We start from the raw sequence: 23078 nt of genomic DNA on the forward strand, positions 1-23078 counted from the left end.
ATTATTGAATTTACTATAATATAAATAACAGGTTTATTGCAAATGATCACTTAATATAATATATTATTATACAATATCAAACATAAATTATTATGTATCTAAATGTTATGTAACGAATCGTCCGGCTATTAAATGCATTTTTAATCTATACCTACTTAGAGTGACTTTTGGATTTACAGTGCGAAAACATCTTTTTGGCTACGTGTTAAAACTGTGAACTAACGTGCTCCGCCCATTTTTAACCGCAGTTAAATTATAAACTAACAAGCTCCTCCCATTTAGTAAACAACAGCGCCTAGAAGCGTAGCCAAGAAGATGTTTTCGCACAGTAATTTGAGGATTCAACACTTATTTGTAGGTATACGCAGCGCTCAAAATGGAAAAATTTTACGAAGCGGAACGCTCAATAATTTGCCGAAAATATTATCTAACATAGTTATCTAATTTTGTGTATATTTTATAAAATTAAGTGTTAGATTTTTTTGTTGTAAGTATGGCCTATCTAGGACAGATAATATTTGTGCATACTTTTTCAGTCACATTTATTTGTTTCCGTTGAATTAAGAATATATATATATATATGTATATTAAATTTAATATGGTGTTGGTAAATATACATAATCGATAAAAAATATGCTTCCATCTATAAAATATCTAAAATGATGCTTGGTTTAAGAAATGGCATAGTTTAAAATGTTTTATAGATAAACGAAAATTTTACTATTATCTACTGTGGCTTGGATTAGACAGGTTTTAATTGAATTTAAAAAAACTAACAAACACTATCTATACTTACATTTTAGTCTTAATTCGATGAAAATAAATACGTTTGCCTGACAAAGTTTAGTGTGTAATATTTCTTAATAGCCTACCTCCACCCTTCTCCTCTGCATGGCAGTAATATAATGCGACTAGTGAGTATTTACTGATTAGCACTAAGCCCATGTAAACAAGTCTTAAATTAGAATGTTCGATTGCATTTCGTTCAAATTATTCTTCTTCTTATTATGCCATCCCCTAGCGGAAGTCGGCCACCATCAAGGCGATCTTACCTTTGTCGTCTGTTACCCGGAACAGTTTAGTGGAGCTGCACTCGTACCAATCACGGAGGTTCTTAAGCCACGAAATGCGGCGCCGTCCTCTGCTACGCTTACCATTGATCTTTCCCTGAATGACAAGTTGGAGAATACTGTATTTTTGTCCTCTCATAATGTGGCCGAGGTACTGTAGTTTCCTGGTTTTGATACTACGTAGAACTTCTCGGTATTTCCCCATTCGATTGAGAACTTCAACATTTGTCTCCCGGTCAGTCCAAGGAATTTTGAGGATGCGTCTATACAGCCACATCTCGAAAGCTTTAAGTCTCCGTGACATCTCTTGGTTTAGCTTCCATACTTTCATACCATAGAAAAGAATTGATTAATACATGATATGAATTATTACATTATTTATTTCAATGATATGCAACAATTTTCATGTCCTACAAACAGTAAAGTTTATCATATTGCATTCGAAGTAAGTATAAACAATAATTAACACTAACATCGAAGTTTACAGATTTGTGTCACAGTTTGACTACAACAGTGGACATTGGTCTACTACTCTACTATTATGAACTAATGAGAAATAATATATCCTTAATACCCATGCCAAAGAAAAAATACGGCAAAAAAAATAATCTGCATTTCATTTCAATCTGGAATTTGATGAAAAATAAAATTTAAATTAGGCAATTTCTCAGTATCTGCATAATATAATATGCAGTCAATATTAACATAGTTTATTTATCGAAAGACAATAAATAATACTAGTTTAAAGATCAAACTTAATGTTTATTTATCTAAGCCAGCCGGTTGGCAGCATCTGGTTTTAAAAAGTTAACTAATTTCAGCATCGGACGATGGTCTGCATTTTATTTGACTGACAGTTAAAGAAAATTGTTTGATCTCTGATACGCGAGCGATATTGATGTGATCATTTTGTTAGTATTCTTACTTTTATGAAGTTGTAACATTATAATATATTGTTATAAATAAATAAAAATGCCTTTTTATTTCTTACAAACAAAAGTAAATGACAGTTAATTGACTATATCATTATATAACCTATGAATATATCTATCATGTATATATATATATATATATCTATGATTATATTATCTACTTTTTTCTAGTTTATATAGTATTAATTATTATTATTTTTATTTTTATATTTTTGTGTAATACATATTACATATTAAGATTTTTTATTTTGTATATAATACTATTAGATAATGTTTATAAATTTAACAGTGATATGTAATTAGTTTGTTTGGTTTGTAAGAACCCCTCTTCGGGTGAAGGACTCCTCCAAAGAGTCCCACTGGACATGTTTTTGGCTATTTGTAGCCAATTTGGGCCCGCTGTCTTTATGATGTCGTCTTGCTATAATATATTATTACCACACTTATATTGACTAAGTACAGCGTACACTGACCTAATAATTCTGGCTTAACCCTTAACCTCAACATATTGTTTATAATGTATGTATTATTTTAGTGGGACTACACTCGACTCATTCATAGTATGTGCTAGATGCAGATGTATATTGCACGAGGGGAATCGAATTTATAGGTCGACAAAGAGTTCTATAATGTTTTTCATCTGATGTATTTTATTGTGTCCGTAAACTTGTACGTATGCAATTCGCCGCATCACACTTCACCGTAAAGTGTTTTATCAGAAATATATGGCAGTATATTAAAGACCGTCCAACCCTCGGAGTAATGATATAGTCCAACCTCTTTGGGTTGTATAGTACTGAGGTAAAATTCATGTCTTAATAAAACACGGTTCTTGTCAGTTTACACTTTAAGGGAAGCCAGCAGCAAACAAATTTTGAAAATAGCCGATATACTGGATTATTTGTTAGGTTAGGTTTTCATTCTTGAATACATTAATTTTGCCAAAATCAGCTATGAAAATTGAATTAATGTTCATATTAAATCTTATAAAAATGTAGACCGTATATTATACGGTCATCTCTTTCCGATAAGAAAGCTTACGATGAACAGTGCTACGATGTAATGTTTTACGTACAGTTTACATGTAACCGTATTTTTATGTATTTACGTAAAAAAAATTACAGGCAACCGCCCATCACAAACATATTATTATATCCAGACAACCCCATTTTATTACCACGTTTTTATTAGCTCGTATTCTTGTTTCTCCAGTACAATTTTTTTCTTGTTTGTCCAATACAAATCTTGCAATAGATTTTTAACTAACTTCCCGATTAGTTAGACATTTGAAACTTTTAGAATATATCAGAACACGATGTATTCTTTAGCCATCTTTAAGCAGAATTGAATTCATTTTCAGTTAATTCTGTTTTGAATGGAAAGTTATTTTGGAAAAAAATCGTAAAAAGTAAAACACTATTATTGGTTGCTAAGGGGGTCCTAGCAACTAAATTATTAATATATACGTGCGTTACTATAGAAATCAATATGAAATGTCAAAATGACATTTCAGTATTCTATATTTATTCAGTATTTCTATCAAGTCCAAAAAAAATATTTATTAATACATAGAATTGTCAAGTTTATATGATTCAACAGAAAATTTAAAAACGTGGTATATAAAAAGCAGTGACGTCCCTAGACAAAATACCGCCCCATTTTTATACTTACAATATTTTTTATCATTCGTGCTCGTGTCGTTTCTGGTCACCAAGGACGTCTAATGACAATGGAAGTAAACTAAACATCGCGAACCGGACAAAAATTACAGTCCTGTTTAACCTTTTATGTTAATTAATACATTTTGTTTCCGACCAGTGACCTGATTTTTTTAAAGAAAGATATTTTCGTTTTTAAGTACCCAGCTTAGGTAGCTATTTCTATATATTATGCCAAATGATTCTCCTCGATTTACCGCCCTCGAGTAACTGCCGCCCCCAAACGACGCTCAATCTGCCTACCCCCACGGGACGTCACTGATAAAAAGTTCTTTTTGTCTTGTAATTATTACATAATAGAACAATTAATATTGCCATAAACTACAATATAATACGATTCACAAAAATAAAACGTCTCTTTTAGCCAATTCATGATAAATATAGTGTCATCATCATTATTATTTATTGATTGGCAGAGATTTATGCTGATTAAAGTATAACACATTTTGTAAATTTGTAATTTGCTGACAATCTCACAGCCCAACTGAAAAGTTCTCGATAATACTGATCCAGGCAAAACACGTGTAAACATATTTCTCAGATACCCGATATTCAGTCCGCCGCGCATCGTCTCTTGCAACTTATCTCGTCAAAATGCTTTATTTAAAAATATAGCTATCCCAACCCATATTTTTTGTTCGGTCCAAATGAAACTATTAAAGTAAACACCGAGCCATCAGTCATCGATAAATTTTATTTGTATTATATTTGGTTCTTTTCTATTTAACGGAAGCCAGCGGCAAACAAATTTTGAAAATAACTCATTTATTGTTATGGTTATGGTTATGGTATAGGTTAGATTAGGTTGGGTTAGGTTCTTGAATTTATTAATTTTGTCGAAATCGGCTATGAAAATTGCCGCTGTTCCCTCCTGGCTTCCAGTAAACAAACTTGTACCTCTACAATAAATATTATGGGGAGTGCTATCTTGCTAATAAATTGTTTATTAAGATTTACCTTTCGCTCTCTTACCAAGAAATCTCAACTTTGAGTCTCTTAAAAAGTGTCCTTAAAGCTTAAATATATACTCAGTTAATTGATGTTCATCCATTTAATTTAAAAAGTCATTAATAATTGCAGAAAATAAACATTAAACAATTTATGTATTTTCATACATCAACTCCTTTATATCTATCTACACATGTTCGTTTATCCTTCTCAATATTCTCACAATAGTGGAAATAACATCAACACGTTGTGGGTTCTGTTCCGTGTGAACAAATGTCATAAAAATCTGCAAAAGATTAACACTAATTTTATTCTAAGCTTTAGTTATTTAAATAACTTAAAACAAGGAACTTTTGTTCGTTGCAAGTTTCAATGCAGCTTTCAATATATTCGTATTGTGTAAAGAGGATATTATCGTGAACAGAATATTGTGGATATCGTATTCAGTGTCACATTTAGTTTTGTAAATGTCCGATGCACCGACTGATTTTGAAATAACAATCAAACTGTAAGCCGGCTCGCACATCAAATTACTCGTCTCGTCATTGTGTCGAATACGTCGATATGAGGTAATCGTTATTCACAAAACACACGTTTCCAAAAAATAAAGCTCCGCAGATTGATCTAATGCGACTTTTTAGTTTGAAAAAAAACATCTAGTGTTGCTATAAACAAAGCGCATGCGTTTCGGTCTGCCAGAACGCATGCGCATACCTACGAATTGGACATTCCTATACCGGCTCGCCGAGCGACGTTCCTAGAAGGTTTGATTTGTCGAAAACGTCGATATGAGGTAATCGTTATTCACAAAACACACGTTTCCAAAAAATAAAGCTCCGCAGATTGATCTAATGCGACTTTTTAGTTTGAAAAAAACATCTAGTGTTGCTATAAACAAATCGCATGCGTTTCGGTCTGCCAGAACGCATGCGCATACCTACGAATTGGACATTCCTATACCGGCTCGCCGAGCGACGTTCCTAGAAGGTTTGATTTATGGCTGTGCGGCAGACGAGTCAAGTTTAGATGTGAGAGTCGGCTAACTTTCACTAATCGCACGTGGATCCTGGGCCACGTCATCTAACCATCGCATTCTGAGGCTCCCAACAGTTTCTGCCCAAATGGCCTTACATCGAAAGCCTTTCGGACTTATCGGCCCATGTCCATTCGCTGAACATAACCAGCCCACTTTAGTCAAGATATTTCGACGGTTTGGTTTATGTCGGATAAATTCCCCATAAATTTCACGATTGTAAATAATTGTAACGTACACACTCTCGCTCTCAGGATCTTTCGTTAGAAAAGCATTATAACTTAATTTTAAACATATTTTTATGAATATCTTATTGTTTTATTGGTATGCAATTTTAGATGATGATTTTTTATGTAATAATTGTAAATTCTACATTTTTAATACCCTGTTTACACCCGCATCGATTTACCGATGACAGTACGTATTATCGCGACCATAACAAGAAAATACACGTGCAAACACGTATTATACCCCGTTTATACGTGCATGGATTTACTGTGCACAGTAAGAAAATGTATGGGTAAACATGTATTATCCTGCAGTTGGCAAGATTGCGTGCATGAATCAAACAAGTTTGGAAGCTTCTGAGTTTTAACGCGCAAGTAAGATCTACGCCTGCGCAGTAGAACGATAATGGCGAACCTGCCGGTAAAAAAACGAACTGCTCATATTGAGGTTAACCGATTTTCAATACGTCCTGTCAATAATAGTACTATAAAATGACAACATCGTGCCTCGCTTACTCTTGAAGAATGAGATTGGAGAGACAGTCAGCACTTTTACGTGTAAACAGTTATTGTCATGATAGTTTAATATAAGCACTATTGCCGACGGTAAATCCATGCACGTGTACAGGCGCTATTATCATGTAAGATTGCATGATAATAGTTTGCAATAATGTTAAATTATATTGAATATAATACCTATATTTACCTCGGTTTCATATAAATTGAACGTATTGCATTTCACCGTAGCACAGTTTGCCGTGAGCTTTCTTATCGGAAAGAGATGACCGTATACTATACGGTCTCCACTTTTATTAGATTCAATATGAACATTAATTCAATTTTCATAGCTGATTTTGGCAAAATTCATGAATTCAAGAATGAAAACCTAAGCCTACCTAACCTAACAAATAATCCAGTATATCAGCTATTTTCAAAATTTATTCGCTGCTGGCTTCCTGTAAAGTGTAAACCGACAAGAACCGTGTTTTATTTAGACATGAATTTTATGTCAGTACAGTCATCTCTATAGCATCGAGATGAAAAAAATACGCGTTGTTCGTGGAGCATTGCAGACAATCATGTTCCAATTTATTAAATGGAACCGCGCCAATTTTCATCGCCGATTTTGGTAAAATTGATGAATTCAAGAATGAAATCCTAACATAACCTAACCTAACAAATAGATAATCCAGTATATCGGCTATTTTCAAAATTTGTTTGCTGCTGGCTTCATGTGTAGTGTAAACCGACAAGAACTGTGTTTTATTTAGATATGAATTTTATGTCAGTACTATACGACCCACGGAGGTTGGGCGGTATTTAATATACCACCATATATTTCCGATACAACATTTCATGGTGAAGTGTGATACGGCGAACTGCATATGAACAAGTTTCCGGACACGATTTACCTCTGTTCACGTTTCGCTTTCAAAAACAGAATTTCCTAATAGTACTCAATGCCACACATTATGTCAGTTTTCAACGCCGATTTACGGCTCGTTTTATCAATGAACAAACAAATTTATTAGCCCACGCGGCCATATTTGGCTAATCGCTTAGCAAAAAGATGTCTGGCAAAAATATCGCATTGCACGGAATAGCGTTTAAATTTGCAAGTAGATTTCGGCAACAAGTCGCACTGTGCGGTGACATTCAACCAATACGCACGGCTCGCGCGAATTGGTTGTTAAAATATTGTTAAATTACGACCCTCGTGTTACCATGGCAAAACAAAGAAATAATAACAAAGAATTTCGTCCAAAATCCATCACATTGATGGCAAGTTATTGAAAAATATCTTATACAGAAAGACACTAAATTTCTGTTTGGTACCACTTTTTAATAAATGTATTATTAAACAATAAATTGCTTTTATCATTATAACCGCAGAGACAATATTTATGTACATATTTGACTTCGTAGCAGAAGTAAAACGTCTTAATAACGACCATTGATATTCAAATTAATCATTTGAAACGTGATAAAATATCAAGTTTCTAAAGTTGTGATTATATTGAGATTCATGACGCGTACTATCCCGCTATCACGGCGACAAATTAATTTAGTCTATGGTCTCGTCATTTCGCAGAATATTTTGAACGAACACGATTTTTGTAAATTCAATGATGGAGTAACCTAGAAACGAGTTTCTGTAAATCCAATAATATTTTGAACAGAACCCAACCCGCAGACCATAGGTAATAGAAAAAATTCTTATTGAAAATACATAGTGTCAACGGCAAAAACAAAAAACACTTGATTTTGGCATGATTCGAAAATGTGTAGGGATGTAGAAAATTATATAAAAAACGTTAATTGAGTCATGCAGGTGTCGATGCAGTGCAGTACAACGTGAGGTGACCTCATTGTTGTTGTGGTGATTTCGGCAGGTTTTTCTAACTGACAATGTTCGTTTATAGTTTCAAAATGTGCTACGGGTTGGGAGAATCAGTCTGATAACATTTTAAACACCAAGAAAAACGACATAACACACTTTTTTCCCGTAGCGGCAGCCTACTGTGACGTTGCGTGATAGTACGCGACATGCACCTCAATATATTTCGCGCTTAATATGTAGGTACCTACTACCTATCTACGAAAAAGTCGATGCATTTGATTTCACTTGTTTCGAATGTTCTATAATAATTAATATGTTGAATTTTCAACTAACCTATCCTTCTTCATTATCATGCTGCCCTGATGTTTCTCTTTTGCAGTTAGAAAAGCTTTTCTTTGAAAGTCTAACATTTAGGGAGATAATATTACTCTGTAATAAATCAACCCACAGCTCACTAAATGTCCTACTTGGAAGAAATAATTAAATCAAGAGCCGGTAAAATAAAATGTAAAAACTTAAAATTACACCATTGGTCCACACTGTGTCGACCGATATGTCACTATTGGTTTTAATGACCTTTACGAAGCAGCGAATCTCAAATATTTACACACAAATGTTGTCTGAATATTGTATATATACTTCTATATTAATGAGAAGGTCAATATGTAAGTGTACACAACGTACACTATTCAGGAAAATCTTTTTTTTTTTTTTAAAGGAAAATCTTAATAATATGAATTCAATTCACAAGAATAAAAATCCACATTTAAATAACATGCTAATTATTCTACATGGCCCCCTAATCAGGACACAACAGCTGTGGAGTTCGCGCTGTAAAGATTAAGGCGATACCTCTACCTACCAGAGGCACCTAGCGGAAAAATACGAAGCTTGCAATTTGAGATATTTTTTTGGTAATTTACAATTTAAGCTGTAAGTATCTGAAAACATTAAAAAGAAAAATATTTTTTTTTATTTTAAGAGCATACTTGGGTGAAACGGTTAATAATTTTCAACAGTAGGTGCGACAAAATTTCGGACTCGTTTTCACCGATAGTCGAACTGTGAACACGTCAATTTGTTTTGTGATTGCGTCGGAGTAATATATTCTTAAATCGTGTAAAGATGACTAAAAAACGTTACCCATTTACATGAAAAAGAAAACATGTCAATGAATATATTATTATTATTATTACTAACATAACATTAAATGGACGCATGTTGAATTTTTATGACAAATTATGTTTTGTTCTGCACGCGTCGTTTGCACAATCTGCGCGTCGCGTAGTCACGATCTTTTTAGACTATGTCTTAGCTGAAGTATAGCTTTAAGTCAAAGATAAACTTACAATAATTATATTAATGTTATAAGATGTGAATTTGTTAACGGATCCCATCCTATTATTACATATTATTATTTTATGGTCATATTACTATTATTAAAATTTAGTCTATTAAGTTTTCTATTTTTTATCGTAGAGATTTTTGACTAATTCATAGTTTTAATATAGTTTTATATTTATTTGAAAAACCATCGATTTTTATAAAAATATAACAGAATATAAATGTGAAAATATAAATGAAATCCTTTTTATTTATATCAAATCGAGCTTCAATATTGGGACCATACAATTCGTTCTCTGGATCTCTCTCAAATCTTGTCTTATTCGATGAATAAAAATTGCTCATAATAATTACGTTGTAATTTTCCATTGAAAGCTGCAATAATTTTATTTCACATTTTTAATTAATGTTATATATAAGCACCTATAGTGGAACAACTTAACATTGAATTTGGGCAGATTGTTTTTATTCTATTGTGCCCGAATAACCTAAGGTAAATTTAATTACTGTTACCTACCTCTTTTCCTATTCTTTCCGACTGCTTTTACATGAAACCTATCATTTTCTGTCACTCAGCGTCGCTCTAACTACGTCATATTTTCTGTCAAAAATATCTAACTTCACGCATATGTGGAATGTTTATAATATAATATATCAATCTAATGCAGCTGGAATTACAATTATTACAATAAAGGTGATATTACTATAAATTCCTGATGCTTTTTGTTGGGTCTGCCGAATGGTTCGGTTCGAACGGGTTCGCTCAAATGAACATTGACATTAGAAACACTGCTCTAACGCCGTTACAATAAAGGTCATATTGCTATAAATCCCCGATGCGTGATATCGCATAATGGAAATTGCGTGACGTCTACCTATACATGCGAATGCGCGAATTTACTTGCTAGCTATTGTATTATGTATTGAGTGCGTCGTCCATTAATAATGTCATTGATCTAATGCATGCGTAAAAAAATTAGAATGTGCGGCATTAACAAGGAATTATGTTGACATTGCATAATATTGTGTTCATTAATTTCATTATTTTTAATGCAAATCATTATGACCCATTCCCACGTGATTAAATAAAGTAGTATTGTTTTTTACGGAATATCATTTGTTTAATGTTATATGAATAGCGCAATATAAAATGTTTGACATTATCTGTTTATATAATTATGCTGTCATCACAATGTTCACAAATCGGTGTTTAGTTTTTTAAGTGAATTATTCCGTTTCCCGGGTAGATAAAAAAATTCAATTGCCGCAAAATGCATGATAATAATATGATTTAACTTTGACAAACGAATAGATAACTATGTAATAGTTTTGGCAAAATCATATATATTTTTAAACGCGCAATCATTGACGTATTAAATGGACATTTTGTGTGGAAAATAAAATGTCACTCATCAACGACAAACAATTATTGGATTAGTGTATATTGGATTTGAATATTTGAAAAGTGCTTATTCACTATTAGTAATAAAAAGAAATAAAAAAAACTCTGTATTTATTGTCAAGAAAAAAACCTTTTATTTCTTACAAACAAAAAAGTAGATAACAGTGAATTGACTAAATCTTATGTAAGTATATTATAACCTATGATGATATCCAGGGAACTCAGATGTTCTGTTCTGCTCAGTTCTGTGATGATATCTATTCTGTATATATATATATCTATCTATGATTGTATTTTCTTCCTTTTCTTTCTTTTTTATATAGTTTATATAATATTAATTATTATCATTTTAATATTTTTGTATAATATATATATATATATATTAAGATTTTTAATTTTGTATATAATATTATTAAACAGTGGTATGTAACGTTTATATTAGCATATATTATGTATTTTGTAACTTAAATAATATTTTTAATGCCAAGATACTAGTTAGTTTGGTTTGCAAGAACCCCTCCTCGGGTGAAGGCCTCCTCCAAAGAGTCCCACTGAGCTCTATTTTTGGCTATTTGTAGCCAGTTTGGTCAAGGTTTATTCACTATTAGTAAACTAGGCTAAATCATATTGGGATTTTCGGTAGTGGAAAACTGGTTTGTCGCATTAAAATCGTCAATATTATACATACATTTTATAATATTCGGTACTCACTGGTTATTTACATAGAAGGTTTTTAATAGTTTTATTTTTAACACAAAATTGTTGTCAGCATGTCGTTTAACCTATATGATCCATGCCACGAAACAGATAATAAATAGAATTCCGATGGGCTATATACCAATACAGTAAAATTTGATGCAGGGTTTTGAATGCGCGAGTGTCCTACGAAAATGAAACACGCATTATGCACGTGTAATAGTGTGTGTACTACACCAATATTAAATGAGCGTCAATGCACAAACCGAGAGCAGTTGTCAGTATTCGACGTAATAGTATGACGTATTCTTGACACGTGTTCCACATCACATCATTCCATACTCGAGATCGGTTACCTGCTACTCCTTACCCGTTAGGTATTTCAGTTCCCATTATTTCTGAGTTCGCTGATCCAAGCCCAAGACGTTGTTAATGTTATGATACGACTAAGTGACGTTCCTAGGAAGAATGCCGCCCTTAATTAGGCATGGAATGCCATGCCCTTTCAATTGTAATCTCAAATTGTATGCAAAATCGTTATGTGTATCTATCATCAACTGACAAATGCAACAGTAATCAAAAAAAATACTTAGATAAGTATTGATACCAAATAATATGTATTATATTATCATAATGCCTAAATCCCCCATCAAAACTCCTCCAATCGACAGAGTTGGGAATATAATGATATTATTGTAATTGTAAATGAGTCAAGGCTAGACCATGATGCACAGCGAAACAAAGAAAAAGAAAGTTGCCGTTATCTGTTTCTGGGCGGACGAAGGGTCGAGAGTAGGTACAGTCAGTCGGTAATCTACCCATGAGCCTTTAACGTCGCTTTTAAATACGATTCGCCACCTTTTTGCGCCAAAGCGTGCGTTTACAAATGTTATTAATTGTTACTTGTCACGCGAAATATACTTACGTAATGTCCCTGAACCAGTGATTTTAATAAGTGTAAAAGTGTAAATCAACACCCTACGTAAACCCTTACCCCTCAGTATATAATATTATTAGAATCATTTACTCAGTATTAGAGATATTAAGCGATGCTTTTATGTACGTGGATGTCTGGGGCACTGACACGTTTGGAGACCCCCCTTGTGATTTCTTCAAACCAAGATGTCGGTACTTTCTAACGAAACAACCGCCGCACCATCGCCCACTTAATGGAAAACCGACACAGCTTGTTGTAATTACTATCATTCATTCCTTAATTTGCCGACCCTAAGCAATGCATGGATTACCTACCTTCACGTGACGTCACTGATAAGGGTAAAGATTTGGAAAGAAATCCCAGGATAAGGAGATGGGCTTCAATTTGTTTACCAACCTTCAATAGAAGACAGCATCAAGAGAAGAGGAAATTACTCAAACAAATTATATAATAATATTTTATCAGTAATTTTCACCTCATTGGAATGTCTGAGGTGTGATGAATAGTAATTATCACATCCAATGTGTATTTAGTCAGATTTTTTCCATTTAAAACTAACAAATTTCCATTTTAATTTCATCTAATTAAAATTACTTATAAATTCGTGGTTTTTAATATTATGTATGTTTGTTTTCAAACCATATGGTCACCAAGTTATCTATTCACGTTTATGTCTTTCTCCTGTAATATAAATCCCACAACTTTCATACCGAATATGTAAAAATATAATTGTAATTTGACTTCCTGCATCCATGCACGATAACATGAATATTGAATTTAATATGTTATGCTAATTTAGTATACTCGCGAAACTGATTCATAATATAATATGTAAGAAGTAAATTAATTCTATAACCCAGTAGCTCCGTGCAATTAATTCCGTCAAAGATGACTAAACGAAAATCGTACAAAAATATACAAAATTACTAATGTAAGGTTAACGACAGGAGAATAACCAAAATTGGTTAAGTAACCGCTGAATTATTCAATTTATGCTGTAACGAATAGTTGCCAAGTCCAATATTGTGGCTACTATCAATTTTAATTAAGAGGTAATTCACTCATGTGATTATTAACTTGTTCGCAAGTGTATAAACTAAGTTTGAATTTCCTGTATTCAAAACATTTAATTTTTAACTGAACATCAGAAAGAATCTAGAGGGTGATTCAAATTACACTTTGCTTTTATATTAGAACGTTTTCCCACGTGTTATTTAAAGAGGACTGTCTCAATATTAAAGAGGACACAGGGTCTAGGACGATTGGGCGCCAGGACAACTGGACGCCACGCAATTCAAAAATAAATAGACGTTAGGTACTTATAGGTACTTAAAAAAATATGTAATATTATTATTTATATTTAAATTATTATATTATGATTTAATAGTTGGTGAGAATTTAAATATACACACGTAAATAATGATTTAATCGTGCATATGTTTAAGTTCCAACGAAAAAAGAGTTTTTTTTTATTTTTATATAAAGCCTACGCATGGTAATTCCAATTCTCAATCCGCAATAAAAAAAATATTATATAAAGAGTAAGTTGAATTAAAACTACTAAGTAGTAGATAGAAACTGATTAAAATTCCTCGTCTACGTTCTGTTTACGTGTCTACGACAGTGCGGCGTCCAATTGTCGTGGCGTCCAATTGTCCCATTCCCAGGTCACATTAGGGCCAATAAGCGGCCGTTCATATATGACGTCACATCCTAAGGGGCTGATGATTTGTGACGATTGAGGTTAGGAGGGATTGTACAAAATGTAACGAAATTAAACCGATAAAATAAAAGCTCATTTTCAAACGTAACTTCATGAAATTGATAATTTTGAACGAACGAAATGTGTCGTTATTTATATAGTGGTAAATGGTGGCACTTGCTAAAAGAACCTTTTCTGCCGCATTAAAAAATAATAATAAAATATTACGCATTATTTTTCGAAATGGACCCTCCATTTTTCTGTGTGTGCGTTTGAAAGGTGTTGAAAATATTAATATATAGTTTATACTTCATAGGGAGATGGGAATTTAACATCGTTCGGATAACAGATCATCGCTGGACCAATCGCATCGTCCAATAGGGGTCTAGGACAATTCGGCGCCGGGACAACTGGGCGCCACGTAATCAAATGAAATTTGAAAATAAATAGACGTGAATTATAGGTAGGTAATTTTAAAATATGTATTCAATATTAATATTTATATTTAAATTATTATTTAATACTTGTTGAGAATTTAAATGAGCACACGTAAATAATGATTTAATTGTGGATATGTTTAAGTTCCAACAATAGAGTTCTTTTATTATTTTTATAAATCCTCAGGCATGATAATTCTCAACCCGCAATAAAAACATTACTGAAACAAAACTGATTAAAATTCTTCGTCTACTTACTGTATAAAATCGTAACGAACGTTTATTTATTTCATTCGACAATGCGGTGCCCAATTGTCCTGGCGCCCAGTTGTCCCATTCCCCTATAATATATATAATAATGCCCGATCGATAAAGAGGCAGCTGGATCGATGAGATAATCATGTTTAAAGGAAGCAGAACCGAAAGTTATACTGAGAAGAGTGGAAACAGTAGAGAGAAGCTTAATGATCAAGAATATATAAAAATTGCTGCCAGGTACTGCTTCTTATAGGAGCAAATGTGTCATGGTGCGACATTTGGTATTGAATTCAATATGACAAAGTGTAATATTGTTATATTTCACTCTTAATAACTAATGAAGAATATAGTATGGAGCTACTAAGTTTCTAACATTATTTGCTTGTAATACCTACAATAATCCGTAAAGCGGCCAAAATCCACATGATTGTAGAGCGAATTTGAAAAAGGAATACTTTATCGTAGTAGATTTTTGGGTTTCCACCGTGTGTCCTTCTTCGTTCTTTACTCGACGTTTCGGGCTCGTTGCAGAGGCCATTATCAAGAGTTTTTGTTGTATGTATGTTTTATGATGAAAATGTAGTGTAGGTATGTGAATGTAAACGTTGCTCTAAGAATGTCAAAAGGAATCCGATTAGCTAAGAGCAAACGTTGCTCAGAGTAATCTGTCAATCGTTAGTAAAGAAGGTAGAAGTGAGAAGGTAAAGAAGGAAGAAGGACACACGGTGGAAACCCAAAAATCTACTACGATAAAAAACAACCGTGAAAGCCTCAAACATTATACCTATAAGGAATACTTTGTAAACAATGGTAATAAAATATAGTTTGCCCACTTCACATGCAAGCAATGACAGTAAAATATGCAATATTAATATGTTTTGAAACATCGAGTATTTAGTACAAATTTAATAATAAACACAAATATTTAAAAATCTGAATCATAAATCCTTTACGATTGTAATACCCCATACGATTGTAATATATTAAGGTGACGCATCAGTGAAACGCCAAATAATTTTCAACTGTACGCGCGACGAAATTTTGGACTCGCTGCCATTCACTGAGAGAATGTTGACCCGGGCACACGTCACTTTGCTGCGTGATGGCGACGGGTCAATTAATTCTAAAATCGTGTAAAGATGACTAAAAACGTTACCCATTTACTTTAAAAAGAAAACATGTCAATGAATATATTATTATTGTTACTAATAGAACAATAAACAGAACATAAAATGGACGTATGTTGGATTTATATGACAATTAATATTTCGTTTGACAGGCGTCATTTTCACCCGCCACCCGCAATCCGCGCATCGCCTAGCGACGATCTTTTTAGACCGTGCCTCAACTAATGGATGGCCTTAAGTAATTGATATAATTAGTTATCTATACATGATACAATTTAGAATTAACAACATTAATTTTCATTAGTGGCTAACTAACTAATTTGGATTGATAATGTTACAAATTCTTTAATTATTTTTTTCTCTAATTCAAAAAAAAAAACCTTTTAAATTCATTCAACTGGTTCAATTATTTGCATTGACAATGAAAACGAGAGTCGTCTGAGTACATTTCCGTTCAAAAGGAACCTGTTCTCACTAAAATAAAATGAATACATATTATCTTACTATAAAAATTATATTACGAAGTCACATAAAAGTTATCATTTGATTTTAATTCGACATATAAATATATTAAAAAATTAAAACTTCATCAAACGCTATTTACCGACTACAGTAGCTTAATACTAATACGACGCATTAGCAACGTGGCATTCGGAAGATACTGAGTTCGAATCTCAGCATAATTCATATAAAATATTATTTCAACCAATAAGATATTATTAATGATTTCTAGTGAGCTTGGAATCCGCATGGGTGTGGCGGGCTCTGCGTTCAACCAACTTGGAGTCGCATGGAGGTCAAGGCTGTATTCTGTGAGGACCAAAATATGTCGTTTGTTTAACGCGTGCGTGCTACCTGTGCTCCTGTATGGCTGTGAGACATGGCATCTTACTAGGCTTCAAGAGTCTCGGCTTTTGAGCTTTGAGAATCGATGTCTCCGCCGAATCTTAGGGGTACATTGGTACGACCGCGTTACAAACACCCGAGTTCGTGAGCAGAGACAACAGCCTTCGATGATTGAAGTTATCACGAAGAGACGCTTTACGTGGCTGGGACACGTATTCCGGATGCCGCCAAAGAGTGCGTGAGACCCTTGTGGCACAGCCTCAAGGGCTCCGTCGCCGTGGCCGGCCCTCCCCCACCCTGCAGCGGTGCCACAAGAGCGACCTACGTGCTGCAGGTGGCGGGAGGGGCAAGAGCTAGCGATGGACCGACGGAAGTGGCGCCAACTTGCGCTTGCCCTATGCCCCAATGTTGGGACGTGACAGGGTGGAAGAAGAGGAATAATATGTATTGTATAGTTGAAGCCTACAAGTATTGCTTTATTCTCTCTACTGAGTTGAGCGAATGGCTACTAACCGAACATCGTAAAAACAAATAAAAAATAGCGATAAGTTATTTTTCAATTTAAAATATACACGAATCGATCCTACGTAATAATAATTATTGGTACACATCTGTTTACTGGAAGCCAGGCGAGAACAGCGGCAATTTTCATTGACAAAATTCATGAATTCAAGAATGATTACCTAACCTAACAAATAATCCAGCATATCAGCTATTTTCAAAATTTGTATGCGACTAGCTTCCATTAAAATCTTAATAGACAAAAACCTAATTATTTTATTGGGGAAAAAACGTCATCCAGTTCTAAGTCTCTGGAAGGAAGATTTATTAGTGATATTAAGTTTCCAAGATTAAATTTAAAATACCTATTTACTTTTATGTTGGTATAAACAGAAGCCGATTTTTAATAAATATAAAATCAATTTTCACTCAAATGGACAGTATATCAATAATTCTTAAAATACGTTGGATTTATAAGGATCGATTGTTAACTATTACAACATCACAAACACCTTGGACTGGATAAAAAATACTTCGTGTGAAATTCACACTGCCGATCGGATCTGAACCTCGACTCTACTCATCACCAGCGCACTGCGATAACCTACACCACATGCATAAAAATAATATGACATAAAAATATTAAATCATTTTTTTATATGGTCAGTGTGTATACTTATTGATATTGTTTAATCAATACAACTGTTGAATAATTTGTAATGTAGGTATAATATCGATATTAACTAGGTACCATTGTTTTTCAATCATTATTAAACATAATGCACCAAAGTATCTTTCAAATAATTAGTGGCAACAAACGCTTCGCAATGTTAATAATGCCGTAGCTGGAAAGTTTTAAAAACAATAAGTCACATTCAGTCAAATTATATTAACAAAAGAACGGTAAATAATTTAAAAAAAACTTACCGCCAATGAGTTGATATATCCATCATTCTTACTGCATCACTTGCCGACTTCTATCTTCAACTTTGAAAAAATATAATTAATGTTCCGGAACAAAACCCGAAACCCCGAGTTCCTTTGAAACCACGTTGTTCACTCGACCGTCAATCCACTATTATCAAAGATCTTTGCAAAAAACAGATAAAATTTTAAACGTTAAAAAAACACTTTGAATAAAATAAATGACAAACAAAAAATTCGGATTAAGATGAATCAATTACTAATATTCAGTGAAAATATTCCGGTATTTTTAAAACCACAAAGTTCCGACTACTAAAAAAAAACATCCCTTAAATCAAAATTACGAGTTGTAATAATAATATATTCTGATAGATAATATGGCACTGTGAAAGAATGCGCCGCGTAATGGATGTCATAAAAAATGGGATAAATGTATAAGTATTCCTAAATATTAGGCCGAAAAGTAAACTAAAAAAAAAACTCCCGGAATCTCGATTCGCTCGCTGGGTCAACAGGATATTTAAAAAAAATCGAAGCCCTACGTTCCAACACGACCGCTTCAGTCAAAATGCAACAGTACACTGACGACTGACTTACAGAATACTTCTTCTCCGAGAGAGAGCTAATAACACACTGAAATGGGATGCTGAGCATAGAAAAATACTTCGAGATGGTTGGACATTACCACCCTTCCTCTATGATTGAAAACAAAAACTATTTTGACACTAGGTACCTAATCAATTATTTAGTAAACTGTTTTTGATAATAATTAACATACTGATGTGTATTGTATTGTATGCCATATTAATGTATATTTTGTAACAAAATATTATGTAATGATTTAATTATGTATGTATAATTTTGTAGCTAATAATTTTGATAATAAAACCATGCCATCAGACTTTGAATCGATGATTCAGTTTACAATTAATTGCAACAACCAGCGCTCGAAATGGACCGGAACGCACCGGAGCGGTGCTTCTGTTCATGAAATCCCCTAGTTCATCGCTCCGTCTCGTGGAAAAATTAAATATTGCGTTCATGTTCGTGAATTATGAAAAAGTAATAAAATTAATTTACGTTATGTATACTTTTATACTTTTTTTTTACATTTTGTACAAAACTTGTCGGAACTTAGTAAAAACATAATATTTATGACGTGACGTAAGCCTTGATATTCGTCTGAGACGACTACAATATAATGCCTTAATAACTCATTTAGTGCTAACACCGCGACTTGCGCGTTTGGAGTCGTTGGCCATTAGATATAATTAACGTGTTATTTAAATGTGGTAAGGTTAGGTTAGGTTAGGTATGCCACAATTTTAAAGACATTTACTCAACTTAACCGTCTGAACTTAGCGGGTATGTTCCTATATTTCTATACAATACACAGAAATATTAAATAAATATTTTCGGAAAATTATCGAGCGCTCCGGTTCGTAAAACCTTCCATTTCGAACGCTGGCAACAACACTATCTACTCCAGAGCGGACACCTACCCACAAATACCCCCCTACACTAAACATGTATATTTTAATGAAAATATAAAATAAATTTTAAAATGAAGAATTAATTGTTTAATTCTTATTAAATTACATATTTATATTACAAAAATGTCTCATAACTTGAAAGAAAATGATTGTTTTTTAAATATGCATAAAAATAATAAAAGAAAATTTCCCTTTCAAATGTTATAGCTTTATAACCATTTTCTGGCGCCCTTTTCTGTATTACAAAAATACATTGATGTGGCAAAAACCAAATATACAGCCACGCATACAGAAAAATGGTATTGGGGGGGGGGGTCCATTTCAAAAAATTATCCATACTTATGTATTATTGTTTCTTTTAATTTTAAATATGAACATATCGTCACCGTTCAGGCAAAAGTCACCAACCCTAAAAACATAATTTTGAGATATCACAATTTGAAAGTTTGAAAATGCAGGAAAAATAAGATTTTAATGTTTTTAAGGTTTTATCTACATTAAATTATTTTCTCATGTCTTCTTAATAATTTCTTTCAGATAATTTTACTTGTTGATGCTAATTAAAACATCTGGAAGGTTTTGAAGGAGGCAAGGTAGCTCAATTATGGTTTGGTGACTTTTGCTTGTTAATAATCTGAACAATGTTAGCCAAAAGAAGGATCAGTAAAACTCACCATCCATAGTATAGTGACTTTTGCTTGTATATTTATAACGAAGGATTTTTTTTTTATGTAGTCAATAATGTCTATTCACCTATAATGACTTTTGCTTGTTAAGATTTTATCGAAAGTCATTTATTGAAAAACAAATAATTCGGATTTAAGCAAAATTTTACTAACTAATGTACCGTGGTGAGTTTTGCATCTTAAAGAACATAATTTTACGCTTCGGGTGACATACTCAACTCAAAACTGCCATTTTCAGGGTTGGTGACTTTTGCCTGAACGGTGACGATATTATCTAAATCTAGCAGGTGTCACTGACTTCCACATTTAAAACACGATCCCTCACACTTTTCGGGGTACATTCCCAATACCCAGACAGTCCGAACTTTGTTTGCACCTGCAGATATGTAAAATGTAAACGATGCTTATGAGTGGTTATCGAATACGCGTGGCCTAACGGATACAACTTTAAGGATCGTCATTATCCGTTTGTGTAACCCGCGCTGTGTTGTCGTTTAGACGTGCCGCATTAGAATATTAGCAAACATTGAATGCCCCATGTGGTTGCACTAATTATTCATGAATGCCACGGGTATTCCAGTGGCCACAGGCCTTCCGTGTCTTTCTATTCGACAGCCAAATCTTCCGCGTCACGATCCTCAGTCATGAGGCTCTGAGGAATAAGATAAAGAAGTAATATAATAAAATTATTATAATATTTTCAACCAGTGTGGACTCAACTTTATGCTTAAATTAATATGGATGTATAATATATGAAATAAATAACGACACAATAACTTTTGCAGAGAAAATATCAACCACTGATGACTATGAACCATACTGCCTCATATATTCGATGTTTTAAAACACGCTGAACCAATTACAAGTTAATAATAAAGGCACGGAGTATCCAACGCAGCATTTGCGTTTGTCGCATCTCTACAAAGTATCGGTCAACGCAATTGTTGCGTTGACCGATACTTTATAGGGATGCATATTGATGGGATATTTTTTTTTGTTTCTGGGGGGGTCCGGGTGTGAACCCTCTACCCCCCAAATATAATAATATGGGTATTGGTTGTATCCAAAGGGCCGGACAGACCATGTGATACCTTCAGGGTGTACAACATCACTTTTTAGAAGGTCAAATATTTATATACCTGGAATTACAGTGAGGGTAGCCTAAAAGTGGTCCAATGAAGGTACTATTTGCTAAGGCATTGAATCACATAATACTAATTTATTTATCTATAAACGGCACACGTACGTCATATGAAACCAGTTTTTATGTTGTCCGACAAGGCTACACAATCTCACCCAAATTATTCGCCGCTACTCTGACAGATCTATTCAGGTGACCTGACTCCTGCGCTTTGTAAATAACTTCGTTGTCTTTGCCAACGACCCAGAAGACCTTCAGAACGGTAAAGTAGGTTTAAAGATATGTTGAAGACAATAACAATGACAGACTGCTTGCTGACCTAAAAGCGATCCTCATAAATGGCGTTAAAATTGAGCAGGCCAACAACTATGTCTATCTCGGTCAACAAAATGTGTCAATAATTGACAGTGGTATGTATGACGAGATTGATCGCAGAACCAAGCTGGTATTGAATGCATTTGGGCGTCTGAAACGTGTCTTTAAAAGTGACCCCCCATTGTGTCTTAAGTGTAAAGTGTTTAATCAATGTGTGCTACCAACGCTCATGTGTGTGTATGAAACACGGTCTCTTAATGAAAGATAATTTCAAAAATTATAAAAGTAGCGCAACGTGGCATGGAAATGTGCATTTTGGGCATGGTTACATGTAAATTGTACGTATAGTATACATACCTACATGAATACTATACGGTCATCTCTATAGCACCGAGATGAAAAAAATACGCGTGGTTATGTATTTCTAATTTAATTACATACATATTTTTTATACGACCATATATTTCCGATACAACATTTCACGGTTAAATGTGATACGGCAAACTGCATACGTACAAATCTCCTGACATGGTTGGGCATAACGTGGAAAGATCACAAAATAAACCAATCGATAAGGAAGCAGACAAGAGTACGCGATGTGTTTGAGGTCGCTAAGCAGTGTACATGGCAAGGGCTGGACATGTCGCTCGGTGAGTGGACAACCGCTGGACAAATGCCGTCGTACAGCGGTACCCAAGGGACACTAAATGTTCACAGGGACGCCCTTAACCCTGCTGAATGGACGAACTCATGAAGTTCCGTAGATGTACGTGGCAGCGAAGAACTAAGGACCGATAATAGTGGAGGGAGCTAGAGGAGGCCTTCGTCCAGCAGTGGATCAACCCCAGCTAATGATGACGACATTGTTAAATATATTATGTTGTGTTCATTCTTCATTTTGATAAGTGCCACCCTTTGTCGGTATGCTACATAACAAGGTACTTCATATAATATTTTAACATAATATTTTAATATGTATCTATTTGTTTTTGCCGCCCTC

General features: G+C 33.7%; 1 protein-coding gene across 1 annotated transcript in view; it reads right to left on the minus strand.

Annotated features, from left to right (window-relative positions):
- The window catches only part of Ppn (proteoglycan-like sulfated glycoprotein papilin), a 326333-nt gene extending 307307 nt beyond the window's left edge, over positions 1–19026 (minus strand). Inside the window, exons 1-2 of the mRNA XM_085948667.1 lie at positions 18986–19026; positions 18447–18608 (exon numbers count right to left, since the gene is read on the minus strand). Coding sequence (XP_085804793.1) covers positions 18447–18472 — 26 coding nt within the window. The 5' untranslated portion in view covers positions 18473–18608; positions 18986–19026. The remainder of the gene's footprint in view (positions 1–18446; positions 18609–18985) is intronic.
- Positions 19027–23078: the final 4052 nt, after the last annotated feature.

Source organism: Rhyacophila brunnea, unplaced genomic scaffold, assembly GCF_057557595.1.
Source record: "Rhyacophila brunnea isolate RB1 unplaced genomic scaffold, BYU_Rbru_1.0 scaffold_20, whole genome shotgun sequence".
NCBI lineage: Eukaryota > Metazoa > Arthropoda > Insecta > Trichoptera > Rhyacophilidae > Rhyacophila > Rhyacophila brunnea.